This window comes from Rhinolophus hipposideros (genome assembly GCF_964194185.1).
Source record: "Rhinolophus hipposideros genome assembly, chromosome: 15".
Classification (NCBI taxonomy): domain Eukaryota; kingdom Metazoa; phylum Chordata; class Mammalia; order Chiroptera; family Rhinolophidae; genus Rhinolophus; species Rhinolophus hipposideros.
In genome coordinates, this window is record NC_138061.1 from 66,879,656 (window position 1) to 66,894,640 (window position 14,985).

Here is a 14,985-nt window from a genome sequence, read left to right on the forward strand (position 1 = left end):
TTTCTCTGTCTCCCCATTTTGGCTGCCTCCCTGTTTTTCTTTCCATGTGTTAGGTAGGGCTGCTATGTCTTCTGGTCTTAATAATGTGACCTTGTGTACTAGGTGTCGTGTGGGGCCAAGTGGTGAATTCTCCCTTGTCACCTGAACTGGGTGCACCAGCTGTGTTCCTGTGTGGGTTGTGTGTGGCCTCCTGCTATTTTTGGTTGTTGTTTGCACATCAATAGGAGGGACTGACCCTTGGGCCGATTGGTTGTAAGGACTGGTCATGATTACAGTGGAGGAGCTGTTGTGGAGGAGCTGTTGTGCAGGTGCTGACACTACAGAGTAGGCTTTGCTTTAGCAGGGCTCTGGTGCCTGCCCAATCTACCCTTTATGTGTTTGTTATTTGTGGAGGTGATTGGGTGGTGCTCTGGTGTGGCCTGAAGCTGGCCAGTGGGTGTGCTCATTCTAGGGCTTCTTGGGAGGGGCTTTGTTGCAGGACAAGGTCAGCCACTGCCTGTGCCCTGACCAGGGCCACTTGGTATGCACTACAGAGTAGTGTTCAGATTGGTTGCCACTTGTGCTGTGCTTGGAGGTGTCTAAGAGAGGCTAATCTGTGAACTGAGGCTAGTACTGCTAATTTCAGGCTTGGGGTTGCTCAGCAAGAGGTACATGGCATGCCAAGGCCAGATGCTGCTTGTTTGGGGTTGTGACCCTTTCAGAGGAGTGAGAGATATTAGGATATTAGGAAAGTCATCAGCATGAGCAAAGACAGGCCATTTGGATGGAAACCCACTGGGAGTGGCTTGGGTGGACCCACAAGTTGAGTGAAGTGGAGTCTCAGGAAATCACCAGATGAAACATGTTAGCCAGGTTGATGGAGACTAGATGTGGCATCCTCCTGGGTCTGCACACTGACTGGGGTTAGGGCTCAACAAAAGAACAATCACTTCTGCCAGCACTTCTATCTGGGAGAAAGCTGCCTCTCCAGCCCTTGCCCTAAGGCTAGACAATTTAGTTCCTTCCTGTATGTTCCTGGCAACTCTTGAGCTGCTGCCCCAGCATTGGAGCTCACAGCAAGTGAGTCTATCAGTGAATAAGTCCATGCACAAGCCCTTTCAAAGGAACACCTAGGATTCCAGCCACCTTTCATCTCACTCAACCACAATCTCTGCTGGTTTTCACAGCCAGAAGTTGTAGGGACTTCTCTTTCCAGGACTGGAACCCTGGCCTAGAGAGCCTGGTGTGGGACTTGGACCCCTCATTCCACACAGGGGGACCTCTGCAGTTGAGATAAGCCTTCTGATTTTTAACTGCCACATGTGGGCATGGGGCTAGCCCATTACACATCTCTGCCCTTCTTACAAGTCTCAGCCTGGCCTCTTCTGTATATCCTTAGTATAGGACTTCTGTTCAGCTAGTCTTCAGGTGATTCTCAATGATGTGTGTTCTGTAGTTTAGTTGTAATTTTAATGTGGTCACAGCATTTACCTACTCCAACATCTTGACTGGAAGTTAAAACCCATTTTCATAATGCTCTGAGAACAGCAGACTTTGACGATGTCTTTACATCAATTTCACATTCATCCCATAATTTATCTTTTCTCCTTTCAAGTACACACTGGAACTTCTGTTTTCAGAAACTTCATAACCCATAAAAAAAGATGTGCTCAAGTTATAGTAATCCCATCAGATTTGAATATTTGGAAAGATAATTCTGTTGCCCAACTATGCACCACCACCTCCTTCACTGGAATTATATAAATATAGTTAGCACTAAGATGAAAGTTTCTAAAATAAAACAAGTCAATAAAGTTGTTGTTTAGTCCAAAAGAACTTAGATCTTGGCAAGACTTTCAAGACATTTTTCAAAGCTCTTGGGAGTCTAGAGAAATACATGTGTGAACTACCAATAAATCTGCCACAGGTCATAATCAGTGTCGTTCAAGACAGTGTTTCTATGTTGGGTTTGATTTCCACTGAATTTGGAAGAACTCTAATGCTTGTAATAAACTCTCAGTGTAAGTGAGATGACTTCAGGTCTGAAAATGACCACTTCTGTTCTACTGTAGTTTTATAAATAAGTGTGTTGAAATCTAAAGAATGAAACTAATTGAAATGAATCTGCTAACCATAAAATGATACTTTACTAGTAACATTCCCTTGTTTGTCTTGGGAGAATAATTTTTATCTTCAAGTGCAAAGACTCATGGGTTTCAGATTCAACTTTTAAAATCATTGCAGAAGTTTAGGACAACTGCAAAACTGGGGAACAGTCCCAAGACCATCTTCACTCTGATATCAATTTCAAGGATGAGGGATTCCCAAAACTACCCTAATTTTTGATAATTTTCCACAAAGACTCACAGAATTCACTGAAATATGTTGTATTCATGGTTATGGTTTATTATAGGGAAAGGATAGAGATTAAAATCAGCCAAGAGAAGAAGCGCATGGAGCAGAGTACAGGAGAAGTACCAGACATGGAACTTCCAGTGTCCTCTTCCCATGGGCTCAGGACAGCATTGCTTTCCCAGTATTAATGTATAACAATACACATATAATATTGCCAACCAGAGAAGCTCACTTGAGCTTTGGTGTCCAGAGTGTTTATTTGGGCTCCATCATACAGACATGATTAATTGTCTACATGGCTGATCTCAGTCTCCAGTCTCCATCCCCTCTCTAGGTCAACTGATAGATAACCTGTGACCCAAAGCCTCCATCCTACATCACATTGTTACTACTAGGAGTGCCCAGATCCCATCCTAAGACTATCTAGCATGGAAGTCTGCACCCTAAATCACATTTGTCAACTATCCAGTGTGACCCAAAGCCCCAGGCAAACGAAGATAATCCCTATCAAGCATGGCATCACAAGGGCTAAGAGATCACCTCCCAGCAACTAAGGATGGGGATCAGACCTTTTTTTTTTTTTTTTTAGGGGGGTTAGGCCAAAGTTAAATTCTTTACTACATAGTCATAAAAATCAACTGTATTGTTCTCGAATATGGTTGAAGCTTTTAAACTATCAACAGCATTTTCCACTTATTTTAAAATAAAAATCATTATTTTTTACTTCATTTATAATAATTAAAAACAAAGCTAATTTTTAAGTTTTGATTGGAAAATAAAATGAATAAGAAGGAAAAAAATGAAAATGGGGAGGCAGATTATTTGTATGTTCCTACATTTATCTTGCATTTTAACATCATCACTACACACTGGGGCAATGCCACAGGTCCCTGGATGATCGCCTAATGGGTGAGGGCAGGCCCTATTCAACAGGTGGGAGGCTGAAGGAAGAAAGGCACAGCTAGTTACATGGTAGAGATAAACACTGAGAATAAAAATCTATCTGAGCCCGCACAAATAGCTTTCATGAGATTAGCTTTCATGTGCCTTAAATAGCTTTCATGAGAATAAACAATTTAGATTTGAATAGTTGAGGGAGTTATGAGGTTACAAAAGCAAAGATGCACTTTAGATATTATTAAGGCCAAATTATCAGTATCCTGAATTTACACATCAGGTAAGAATAGTGAGATGAAACACAAGACTTGTTTGCTCAAGGGGACAGAAGCAGCTGCAAAGCACAGGAATGGCTTGTCAAAGCAGAGGCCAGGATGATTTCCAGCTCTGAGAAATAGCTGGCAAGTCAAGACACACTTGGATGGCTCTAACCCAGGGTTCAAGACAATTGCACCAAAGTACAGACCCCATTCTTTCTGGTGGCCCAGCTACTTGAGTCTGACCGCTAAGCAGGAGGGGCCTGAGAGGCAAGCTTTCTATCAAGCACTGGCCTCCATGATGGACATGGTGGGATGTTTTCAGAGGGAAGGGAAGACTGGTTAGTTCAGTGAATGCACAGAATAGTGGGATGGGGGGATGTATGAGGTCAGATCAAAATACAGGGTGACATAAACCAAAAACAACAAAAGAACAAGACAAACAAATGAGAAACAAAAACTCATAGACACAGACAATAGTTTAATGGTTACCAGAGGGTAAGGGAGGTGGGGGAAGGGAGATGAGGGTAAGGGGAATCAAATATATGGTGATGGAAGGAGAACTGACTCTTGGTGGTGAACACACAATGGGATTTATAGATGATGTAATACAGAATTGTACACCTGAAATTATGTAATTTCATTAACAATTGTCACCCCAATAAATAAATTTAAAAAAAATACAGGGTGAATGTTTAAATAACGAAAATTACAGTAAAAGACACATTGCCATTAACCTCCTCAAAATACTTCCCCTCACTTTGAACACACTCATCTCATTGTTCTTGTCACTTTCTGAAGCAGTTCTGGAAGTCCTTTTTCATGAGTGTTAAGTCCTCTTTCATTTCGTTCGACCAGTAACACCAAGGCGATGTTAATTGTGTTTTGTTTTACCTTGATGGAATTATGTGAGCTGAGTTTGTACCCAGGAATACTACAGTGAACTCTGAATATTATAAGGGCTTATTAGAGTGTTTAAGAAACAATGTGCATAGAAAACACCCTGAGAAGTGGGCAGACGGTTTCATCCTCCATCATGACAGCAAATCACTTCTGGTACGGCAATTTCTGTCAAATAAAAACATTACGGTGTGTCCTCATCCACCTTATTCACCGAATCTAACATTGCGTGACTTCTAGCTCTTCCCCAAAGTCAAAATGACCGTGAAAGGTAAATGTTTTGAATCTATTCAGGACATCGAGGCAGCCACAACAACACAACTGAAACCATGAAAGAGGACTTCCAGAACTGCTTCAGAAAGTGGCAAGAATGATGGAATAAGTGTGTTCTAACTGATTAATTTTGAGGGGAATTAATGGCAATATGTCTCTTACTGTAATATTTTTTTATTTAAACATTCACTGTATTTGTTGATCACACCTCGTGTTTCCTTCCCAAATGGTTAGCCTTCTGTCATAACACCATTTATTGAATTTTCTGTCATTCTGAAAAGTTTTGAAATACATGTGAAGTGGGGGAATAGTTCTTTGGCAATTTTTCGAATTCACACTGCTGCCACCCTCACCCTGCTCCCCTGCCTCCTGTTGAGGGTGTGCTTTAAAAGGTAGTGGTTGAGGACTGGGCCTGAGGTAGGATTTGAGTAAAGGCTGCTAAGTGTGCCTAGGGAGCATTGGGTTTCATCACCTCCAATCCTAACCACTTTCTCACCCACTTTGCATTCAATGTGTCTACTTTCCTGAGACTCTGTAAGAGAATTTATGGAGATTTAAGTGAGAAAAGTGACTTCAGCCCCCCTTTAGAGGCACCTTTTCCCACCAAAGCTTTATCATCTACTTTCACAATGGGATCTAAAAGTTTTCTTAACATCCACAGCTGATCCTGACCTCAGCAGAGCCCATATGCCCAAGAGTGACTTCTATGCACATGGTGCTATTTATCAGCAAAAGAACTGACTGTGGGCCCTGGAGCTTTGGGGGTGTCACGCAGCCTTATGACACAGCCTTGGAAGAGAAGGGAGCAGAGACACCCATACAGCACTGCCCAAACAGGCAAGAGGACTGGCCTTTGCTGTACTCCCCTAGGCTTTGGAAACTAAAAGTGTCTGTAACTGATCTAGAAAGAAAGAGAAAGCGAATGGTGATTGCACCCTGTCCCCTGGTACCCTACCCCTTTCTCTGTCTGACTCTGGAACAAATGACGGAGGCACCAAAGAAAGTTCTGCAGTCATGCTGAAGGGCTTGTCAGGAAGGGGCGACTTCAGGGCACTTTCCACTACATACTCAGGGACTTTGTGAGATGGCTGCTGGCCCGGGGTTTGAGGAAGGTGGTGTGTTTGTCTTCTCAACTAACTCCCTCCTTAGGACAAGGGAGTGTATCTTGTTCACATTCGTGTCCCCAATACCCAGCACAGTACCTGGCACTTAAAATGGGTTTAGCACATACATGTTGAATAAGCTTAAGTAACGATGTGTTATTAGTAATAGCAATAACTAACATTTAGGAATCAACTTATTACTTATGTTTTTGTATACTGTGTGAAATTAAATTGTTTTGTTTTGTTTAACAGATGAGTGGCTTTTGGTTAGAGGACTAGGACAAGAAAGAGGAAGTATTCCTTCTGAACACATCAACATTCTTCATTCAAAAAGATACACCAGTCTCCAAGTGGGAGCTCTGCAGGCAGGGATCCCAAAGAGGACACTGAGCAGAAGAGCTCCAGGATGAGGGGAAAGGCCATGGGAAAGGGGAGAAAGTCCCAGACAACAGTAGCTTCTGCCATGAGGAACTGTAACGCCACTCTCCCGTACCAGTTCCCTCTTGGGAAGGCCAGGATGATACAAAAGTGCATGTAAAGGAGGCCTGGGGCATTTTAGAGAGCCTGTATCTATCTCATTGTCGCTAAAAAGCAAACCCTACCCTCTCCCAGTATCATGCTACAAGGCCAGGGGCTTTACTGGCCTGTATTTCTGTGACTCTTCAAAGAAGCCCCATGAAGTAAAGCTCTTGCCCCAGGTGCTGAGTGATTTTCAGGGCTTACAATTTCTCAATGTTTCAGTCACATCTTCAGTTAAGAAAAATCTAATTTGTTATCCTAGAAAATCCTGTGTTCTCTCCATAGTTCATTGGGTACATGCAAAACGGTTTTTTCTGGGTTCATTCTCATACCTGCCTTTGCTCTGAGGGAACAGGATAGGGGACCGCCTGGCCTGTACCCTGGCCCTTCCAAGAAGCCTTCATCCCTGGTCCCCGTCACTGTCACCTGAACCTATCGTGGGCTCCCTACCACGTAAGAAGCCCGTCCTGGGTCCCGCAGGTAGCCAGTGATGGAGCCAACATGCAAATTCAAGACAATTGCAAAGCCTGCTCTCCTGCCCTTATCGGGTGCGAATCCTTACTGAAGGGAACTGAAGGGAAGAGTTCTCCCTCAGACAGACTGAAGCATCCTCCTCCCAGACCTGGAAATTTCCCTGCGGTGTTCTAAATTATCTTTTCCCACAGTCTCCGCCTGAAATATGTACTCCGTGCTTCAGAGTCCTAATTACAGAACACGTAGTCTTTGCTCGTGCAGCCGCTCAACCCATAAATCCTAAGTACTCGACTTTATCAACCGACTTCTTTATCAGCCTACTTCTCCCCAAGATTTTGTTTCCTTCCGCGGTGCCTCCAAAAACCCTAGACTCCCGAGCTCCTGGCTCAGCGGACAGCCTCACCAGGATGCCCCAACCGCCTGGGCTCTTGGTGGGCAGACAAGTCCGCGCGACAGGCTGGGAGCCGCAGTGAAGAAGCCTCGGAGCGGCTGGGCGCTGCCGAACTACGTTTCCCACAGTGCTCTGGGAAGCCGGGGCCGCCAAGGCCCGCGGACAGGCGGGCGGGCCCTCGCGGAGCCTCCTGGGAATTGTAGTTTGTTCCGCTCGCGCCGGCGCTGCTGCGGGCTCGGCGCCGGCCTTTGTCTATCTGCGGGCACGCGCCGCTGTGGTGAGTGAGGCCGCCGGCCGGGTGAGAGCACCCAGGCGAGTCGGGCCATGCCAGCATGCCGCCGGTCCCGGGCCTGCCGCGGCACCCCCGACCCTGAGCAGGCCGCGCCGGCCCGGGCCCCGAGGGAGGCCCGCCGCGAGGGAGCGGTCTGCGGCCGGCAGAGAAGGGTCCCGCTGGCCTGGAGAGCAGGGTGCTGCGGTCCAGCACGCAGGGCAGGCCTGGGGGCCTGAGGCGGGAGGGACAGTCTGCTTCGAGGAGCACAGGCCCCTCCGACCGCCGCTCCGTAGGTCAGGGCGTGTGGAAGGCCCGGCACCCTGGAGACGCGGGAGGCGGCGGCCACAGGCAGGTGTGCCCCGGGCCTGCGGTGAGGGTTCAGAAGACAGGGACGCGCAGTCTCCAGGGAGGGTAAATGGAGAAAGGACAAACTCCTCCGGGTGGAGAATGGGAGAAAGCACACAGTGAATTCAGGCTTGTGGAGGAGATCATCACCCCTACCCAGCATCGCCTAATCCGGAAACTATGCCCCAGGAGGTTCCGAGACAGCAAAGTCACCTCCTCTTCTCGTCCTTTCCTTTTGAGGGCTTTCAACTTTAACCCTTAAATCTGTAGGTCATGTCAGAGACCATTCACGTTTGGTTCTTTCATTCTCCCGGGAGCTACTTAATATGATGCTGTTATTAACCTGTTTAGTCGGTATGGAAATGGAGTCAGGGCTCTTTGGTTATTTGTCCAAGGTCACATGGGGCAGTAGGGAGCCAGTGCAAAGAATCCAAGTCTCTCATGGCCTAAATCTGAGCTTTTCCAAAGGATAAATAGACTTTCTGATAGGAAAAGCAATATTTTCTATTATAAAGCCACTTTCTCCAAAATCTTCAGGAAACTGATTCCTCAGACCTGATCTAGGCAGTAAAGTAAGACAGTTACCCTCTATTAATTGAGGAGGTTCCTGAGATACAGCTGAGTTATTACTTGTTGAAAATGTCACAGATGTGGAGAGGCACAGCTATAAATTCTACCCACTTGTTCTGACCAAACTCTGTCTGCTGGACTCCTCAGGGACAGAGTCCAACCTCAGGCAAAAGGTGCCAAGTACTTTCTACTGACTCTTGGTGGATGTGCAGTTTTTGAGCAGTAACACCTTGAACTTCCAAATGAAAGTCCTGTAGTGTCCTGGCACTCTGATAGGGGATTACTTTGTAGCCCGTACTCCAAATTGGAGGTAAGATAAGAGTTTAAAATGCCTCTTCAGTCATGTCAACGGGTAGCAGAAGGTGCAGTTAACAAGAAGACTAGGTCTTCAGTTAACAAAACAAAGAACTGTAGTATTACACTGCTATTTCATTAAATCAGGCAGCCAGCATTTGATGGAACATATTAGAGGGAAACAAAGATTATACATTGAACCACTGTATAAAGTGTAAGAATTTAGTACTTAGGGTCCTGAGGTAAGAAGAGAATATTTTTTTAAAAAGAAGAAGAAAAGAAAGAAAAGAAAAAAAAAAGATAATGTGGGGTGAGAGGATTCCTAGGACCTAGAATAGTAGTAAAATCTGGTCAAGCCCTGTTCCATTCTGTTCCATTTTATACGAATTTCCGCCAGCTCTTTAGTGATGAAGAACTAGAGAACTGTCTGGTATAAGGTCATAGGCTGTGGATCCAGAAAATCCTGGATCTAAATCTTTGTTCCACCTTGACTCCTTACTGGCTCTGAGAATTTGGGCAAGTTATTTAGCCTAATTGGAGTGCTTTCGGCAATGTTTTAGAGTCCAAAGTAGGTCTTCCTCTTCCAAGTATATTGACATTTACTGGTACAGTTCCCTCAGAACTGGTATTCTCATTATCTTGAAGAGTAGGGGAGGGGAGGGTCTGGGTCTGGAGCCTCCTAAGAATTGCTTAAAGGTAACATGAAATCTCTTGTTCTGTCCTTATAACCTAGGGGGGACTGAAGAGGAGAGCTGGAGACATTTCCATCACAGAACCAATCATGAAAGCTGAAATGTTGAGTTTTTTAGATTCTGAATTCCTTTGGTGGCTATACAAAATAGCAGATGGTTAGATGGGGGAAGGAAGTGGAAGATCCCAATCACATGCCAAGGCTAAGGAACAACAGGAGTGACCATTATCTTGGGATTGGCAGGAAGGATGTGTGCTTATGTGCTCTCAACTTTTCCACCTCCTGCTTCCTCCTGGGCTCATTTGTGTATGGTCATGGTACCTTTCAGTCCATTTTGCAGTTATAGTATTGGTGATTAATATTACATCAGGCAAACCAGAGTTCCTCCATTTACTCATATACCAAACTGGAGTTCCTACTGATTTTATCCTTTTCACTCATCGATTCTCCTGTTCTTTCCTGTTCGTTTTTGTTTGGTTGGTTGGTTTTTTCCCTCCTCAGGTGCTCAAGAACAGCCCATGGAAGCATCCTATGAAGAGGTGGTGATTAAGGTCATACAGCAGGAGGGGACATGTTTGGATTTCCAACAGCTACCCTGCTGGACTGTCATGGAAGATATGCCCAGAATGTAGCATTTTTCAGTGAGTGAGTCAATTGATCACTTGGGTGCCCTCAGCTCACTGTATACAGTGCCCATGTCCTCAGCACTGGTCAGCAAGCTGAGGAAGAGAGGAGACATTCCTTTGGTGGAGTTCACCATTCCTGGGGGTTACAGAGAAAGCCTGCAAGCTGGAGTCAGAAATAACAGTAGAAACTGCAGAACAAACCTGATGTGGAGGTAAACTTGTAGTAGTATCTCAGAGAATGAATGAGCTGCTTTAAATCTCAGTGCAATCACTGAGTAAGGAAGGGTAAAGGAGAGGAACAATGAGAAAATCTCCCTAGGATGACTCCAAGAAAACTGTTAGTAGGGAGAAAATGGACCCATATTTAAAGAGCACTAGGAGTTTCAAATGTAAGGCAATATTGAAAAATTCAGATGCAATGTCAATATTTGCATAGGAAGTGTTTGAGAATAACTTCAAAACCAAAACTGATTTCACCATAGCATAGTAGACTGAAATAGCATGAATTTTAAAGGGAAAATTCCTTGGATCAAATTCTGTAATTTTTCTGGCTCTATCTGTGGTATCAGACAAGTTTTTTAACTTCCTTGAACTCCAGAGTCTTCATCTGTAAAATGGGACAATAAGCTCTGCACTGCAGGGTTGAAGGAATTAGACGTCTGAAGTGGATTTCTCATGAAGCTAATGAAATCTAAGTTTCAGGACCCCTCCTTTGTATGGGTCTCTTCAAAGCCCTGTCCTTACTTTTATACTTTTTTCTTAATGGAGTGCCTCTAACATTTTAAAGCTTTAAGCCCTATACAACCTGAATCCATGCCTGTTTAGAGTCAGATAAAACTTTTGGGTTTAGGATTCTATGTAATCCTGTATAGTTTTCTTAACTCTTCTGAGTATGTTTTCTTATCTGTAAAATGGAGGTATTCACGTCTACTCCATAAGATTATTTGGGAGCCTATACTAAACAAAATACAGAGGCAGTATACTGCTGTGAAGCATGCCTGTGTTTGAATTCCATCTCTATGCTTACCTACCTGCATGACCTTTGACAACCTCCGTATGTTCTGGTTTCCTTATCTGTAGCAATCTCATGGGATTGTTTTCAGGATTAAATTATTTACGCAATGTTCACAGTATAATGTCTGGCACATAATAAGAACTCAAAGCATTGTTTCTTTTTCCCTATTCTTTCACTCAGCATATTGCTGCATCTTACATGACTTCCCTCTCATTTTATCAGATGTGATGACAGAAGCCCACCATAAATATGATCACTCTGAGGCCACAGGATCCTCAAGCTGGGATTTCCAGAATTCATTCAGAAGAGAGAAGCTGGAACAAAAATCGCCAGATTCTAAGACACTACAAGAAGATGCACCTGAAGTGAGACAGAGGGTCTATGAGTGCCAGGAATGTGGAAAATCCTTCAGGCAAAAGGGTAGTCTAACGTTACATGAGAGAATCCACACTGGTCAAAAACCCTTTGAGTGTACCCATTGTGGAAAAAGCTTCAGGGCCAAAGGCAATCTTGTTACACATCAGCGAATACACACAGGCGAGAAGCCCTATCAGTGCAAGGAGTGTGGTAAAAGCTTTAGTCAACGAGGTAGTCTGGCCGTTCATGAAAGACTCCACACTGGACAGAAACCCTATGAGTGTGCTATTTGTCAGAGAAGCTTCAGGAATCAGAGTAACCTTGCTGTTCATAGAAGAGTTCACAGTGGTGAGAAGCCCTATAGATGTGATCAGTGTGGAAAAGCCTTCAGTCAGAAAGGAAGCTTAATTGTTCACATCAGAGTCCACACAGGTCTGAAACCCTATGCCTGCGCACAATGCAGGAAGAGTTTCCATACCAGGGGAAATTGTATCCTGCATGGCAAAATCCATACAGGAGAGACACCATATCTGTGTGGTCAATGTGGAAAAAGCTTCACTCAGAGAGGAAGTCTAGCTGTGCACCAGCGAAGCTGCCCACAAAGGCTCACCCTTTGACCTCTCTTTATGAATTAAGAGTACAAAATCCTCTGTGATCAAGCAGCCTATCCAATTCTATGGAGTGAATGGAGACTCAGAAAAACCATCATTGGGTAGAGCAAACTGACTTTTCTCCTTCCCCCAAAAGAAAAATAAATGTCTTCTTTATTATCATTATCATATATGTTTCATAATTTCTTTCAGTTTATTTTGATCTCACTTCCCAAAGGTACTTCCATTAATCTAGTGCACACATGGAGATTTTTCTGTTTATAGCAGATACAGATTTAAAATTTTAAGTTGAAACCATCAGCCTTTAAAAAAATAAGCAGCCCTTTATCAATCCCAAGCTTCTCTACATATTCAAATTAATTTTGTTTTGCATTCAAGATGACCAGGCAGAATCCATAAGGAAAATAATAATACTTTTTTTTTTCATAATACTTTAATAATACTACTTTAATAATAATAATAATAATAATAATACTTTAATAATACTTTATATACTTTTTATAATACTTTAATAATAATAATACTTTAATAATCCTCTTATTGAACATTATATTACCTGGGTAATACACCCCCCCCACCCAAAAACATATTCTAACAAATTGTCCAAGTCCATAGCAGAGGCCCTATTAGACTTTCCTTACAAAAGAAGATTTTAAGCTTGCAGAGCTTTGGAGTCTATGCACTGTGATTTACTTCAATCCTCCACTGCTAACTGGGGTAGAGATATTTTGCCTATAGCCAACAAAAAGAAACTGCAATTTTTTGAAAATCCTAAGCCTATTATCATTCCCTCTATTAAACTGACGTCTCCCTGGCAGACACAACATTCACTCCCTTTTTTGACAACAGTAGCAATATCTCAGGGTTGAAATCACCCAGAAAGGACATAAGTGTCCTTATTAATAAGTCCAGATTTGTAGTCAATAATGAAGTTCCAGTCCAACAACACTATACTCTTCCTCCCAAACACACAAACACACACACACACATTTATAAAGCTAATCCACTCTAATTTTTTTTTTTACCTATAGTGGATGAGACATAGAATATTGGAGAGAAGAAATTGGTTTGGGGGAAAATTCCTTTTTTTAACAGCCATCTATAAATTTTCATGCTGAACATTTACATAATTAAAACAATGAATGATAAGGACTTCCGGTCAAGATTGTGGAGTAGATAAACACTGTGTTCACCTCCTCACATGACCATATCAAAATTACAACAAAATTACAGAAAAACCACTCTTGAGAACCACCTGAAGACTAGCTGAACAGAACTCCTATAACTAAAAACATAAAGAAGCCACTTCGAGACTGGTAGGAAGGGCAGAGATGCAAATAAGGCCTAGCCCCACCCCCGTGTGTGGTGGTTAAGGACTGAGAAGGATATTGCAGCTGCAGAGGTCCTCCATAAGGAGTGAGGGGACCCAGCCCCAGACTGGGATCCCCAGCCCAGAGCACCAGTGCCAGTAATAGAGTCCCCCACAAAATCTGGCTGTGAAAAATCAACATAGATTCCATCTGGGTGAGATAAGAGGACTGCTGTAGATGCAAATATCCTCCGACAGGGCTAAAGAACAGACTCAATTGCTTATAAACACTAGCTCTAAGCTCCAGCAAAGGCACAGCAAAGTGCCAGGGACATATGGGGAGGAAGTGACTTGTTTGGCTGCAGGGCAAGGGCTGGATGGGGCAGCTTTCTCTGGGACAGAATTCTTACAGACATCATTGTTCCATTGTTGAGTCTCACACACACACACAGCCAGCAATAGCAGGTGGAAGGGCTGGCAGGTGCCATTGTTCCTTTGTTGAGACCTAACCCCACCCACCGGCAAGTGCAGACAGGCAAAAAGTTCCATTAACCTTGCTAACACCACTTGTGCCACCCCGGTGATTTGCTGAGACCTTCTCCCACCCAACTCATGCACAGGGTTGAACCTATTTAAGCAGCTTTTCCACACAAGTCTCTGGAGTAGGCCCATGTTGCAAACTTTCCTAAAATCTCTCAAAGGTCCACAAACCCCATACAAGCAGCAGCTAGGCTCAGCATACCCTATATCTCTTGCTAAGTGGTCCCAAACCCAGCACTTGTGGCAAGCAGCCTCAGTTTGCAGCATAGCCTCTCCCAGGTGCTTCCAAGCCCAAAAGAGGCAGCTACCAACTGTAAATCACTTTGTAGCTCCTACCAGGTGGCCCTGGACAAGGCACAAGCAGCTAAATTTGGCCTATAAAAAGCCCCTCTCAGGAGGCCCCAGAAAAAACACACCTGGTGTCTGGCTTCAGACCACACCAGAGCACCATCCAATTAGCTCCACAAATGATAAACCCAAAGGTTGGACTCAGCAGGCACCAGAGCCAAGCTAAAGCAACTCACACTCCATGGAGTCAGTCCTGACACAACAGCACATTTGGCGTAGTCAAGGTCAGTCCTCATAGCCAGTCAGTCAGAGGGTCAATCCCACCCACTGAGACGCTAACAACAATCAAGGCTCAACTACAACAGGAGGGCACACAAAACCTACACAAAGGACAACCCCTGTGGCACTCGGCTCAGGTGACCAGGAAGACCGTGAAACCATGCTCCACAAGACAGTTAATATATAAAGCCATTCTACCAAGATGGGGAGATGTAGCAGGATGACTTAACACATGGGAAGGTGAACAGGGAGTCAGGTAAAATGAGGAGACCAAGAAACATATCCCAAATGAAAGATCAGGACAAAATTCCAGAAGAACTAAACAAAATGGAGGCAAGCAATCTACTAGATAAGAGTTCAAAAAACTGGTTATAAGAATGTTCAATGAACTTAGGAAAAAAATAGTGAGAACTTCAACAAAGAGATAGAAAACATGAAAAAGAAACAGAAATGAAGAATAAAATAACTGAAATGAAGAATACATTTGATAGAATCAACAGCAGATTAGACGAAGCAGAGGAGGATCGAATCTGCGATTTGGATGACAAGATAGATAAAAACACCCAATTGCAACAGCAAATAGAAAAAGGGATTTTTTTTTTAATGAGGATAATTGAAGATACCTCTGGGACAACATCAAG

At 43.8% G+C, this 14,985-nt stretch overlaps 1 protein-coding gene across 7 annotated transcripts; it reads left to right on the plus strand.

Annotated features, from left to right (window-relative positions):
• Positions 1-7,330: 7,330 nt before the first annotated feature.
• ZNF32 (zinc finger protein 32) lies at positions 7,331-12,096 on the plus strand. Of its 7 annotated transcripts, none has more exons than XM_081075310.1 (4): positions 7,345-7,425; positions 9,362-9,423; positions 9,821-9,960; positions 11,183-12,096. In XM_081075310.1, the coding sequence occupies exons 3-4, from the start codon at positions 9,891-9,893 to the stop codon at positions 11,932-11,934; spliced, it is 822 nt and encodes a 273-aa protein (XP_080931436.1). In that variant the 5' UTR covers positions 7,345-7,425; positions 9,362-9,423; positions 9,821-9,890; the 3' UTR covers positions 11,935-12,096. The 7 variants fall into 7 exon arrangements, with proteins under 7 accessions (XP_080931434.1, XP_080931436.1, XP_080931435.1 ...); XM_081075311.1 differs by having other exon boundaries at positions 7,413-7,767; XM_081075308.1 differs by lacking the exon at positions 9,362-9,423 and having other exon boundaries at positions 7,331-7,425.
• The last annotated feature ends 2,889 nt before the right edge of the window (positions 12,097-14,985 follow it).

Excerpts from the sequence above, each read along its gene's own strand:
- ZNF32 (XM_081075308.1), top strand. The coding sequence starts at position 9,891 with ATGTTTGGATTTCCAACAGCTACCCTGCTGGACTGTCATGGAAGATAT. Across the intron at positions 9,961-11,182 it reads CCAGAATGTAGCATTTTTCA|ATGTGATGACAGAAGCCCAC; the intron begins GTGAGTGAGTCA and ends TCATTTTATCAG.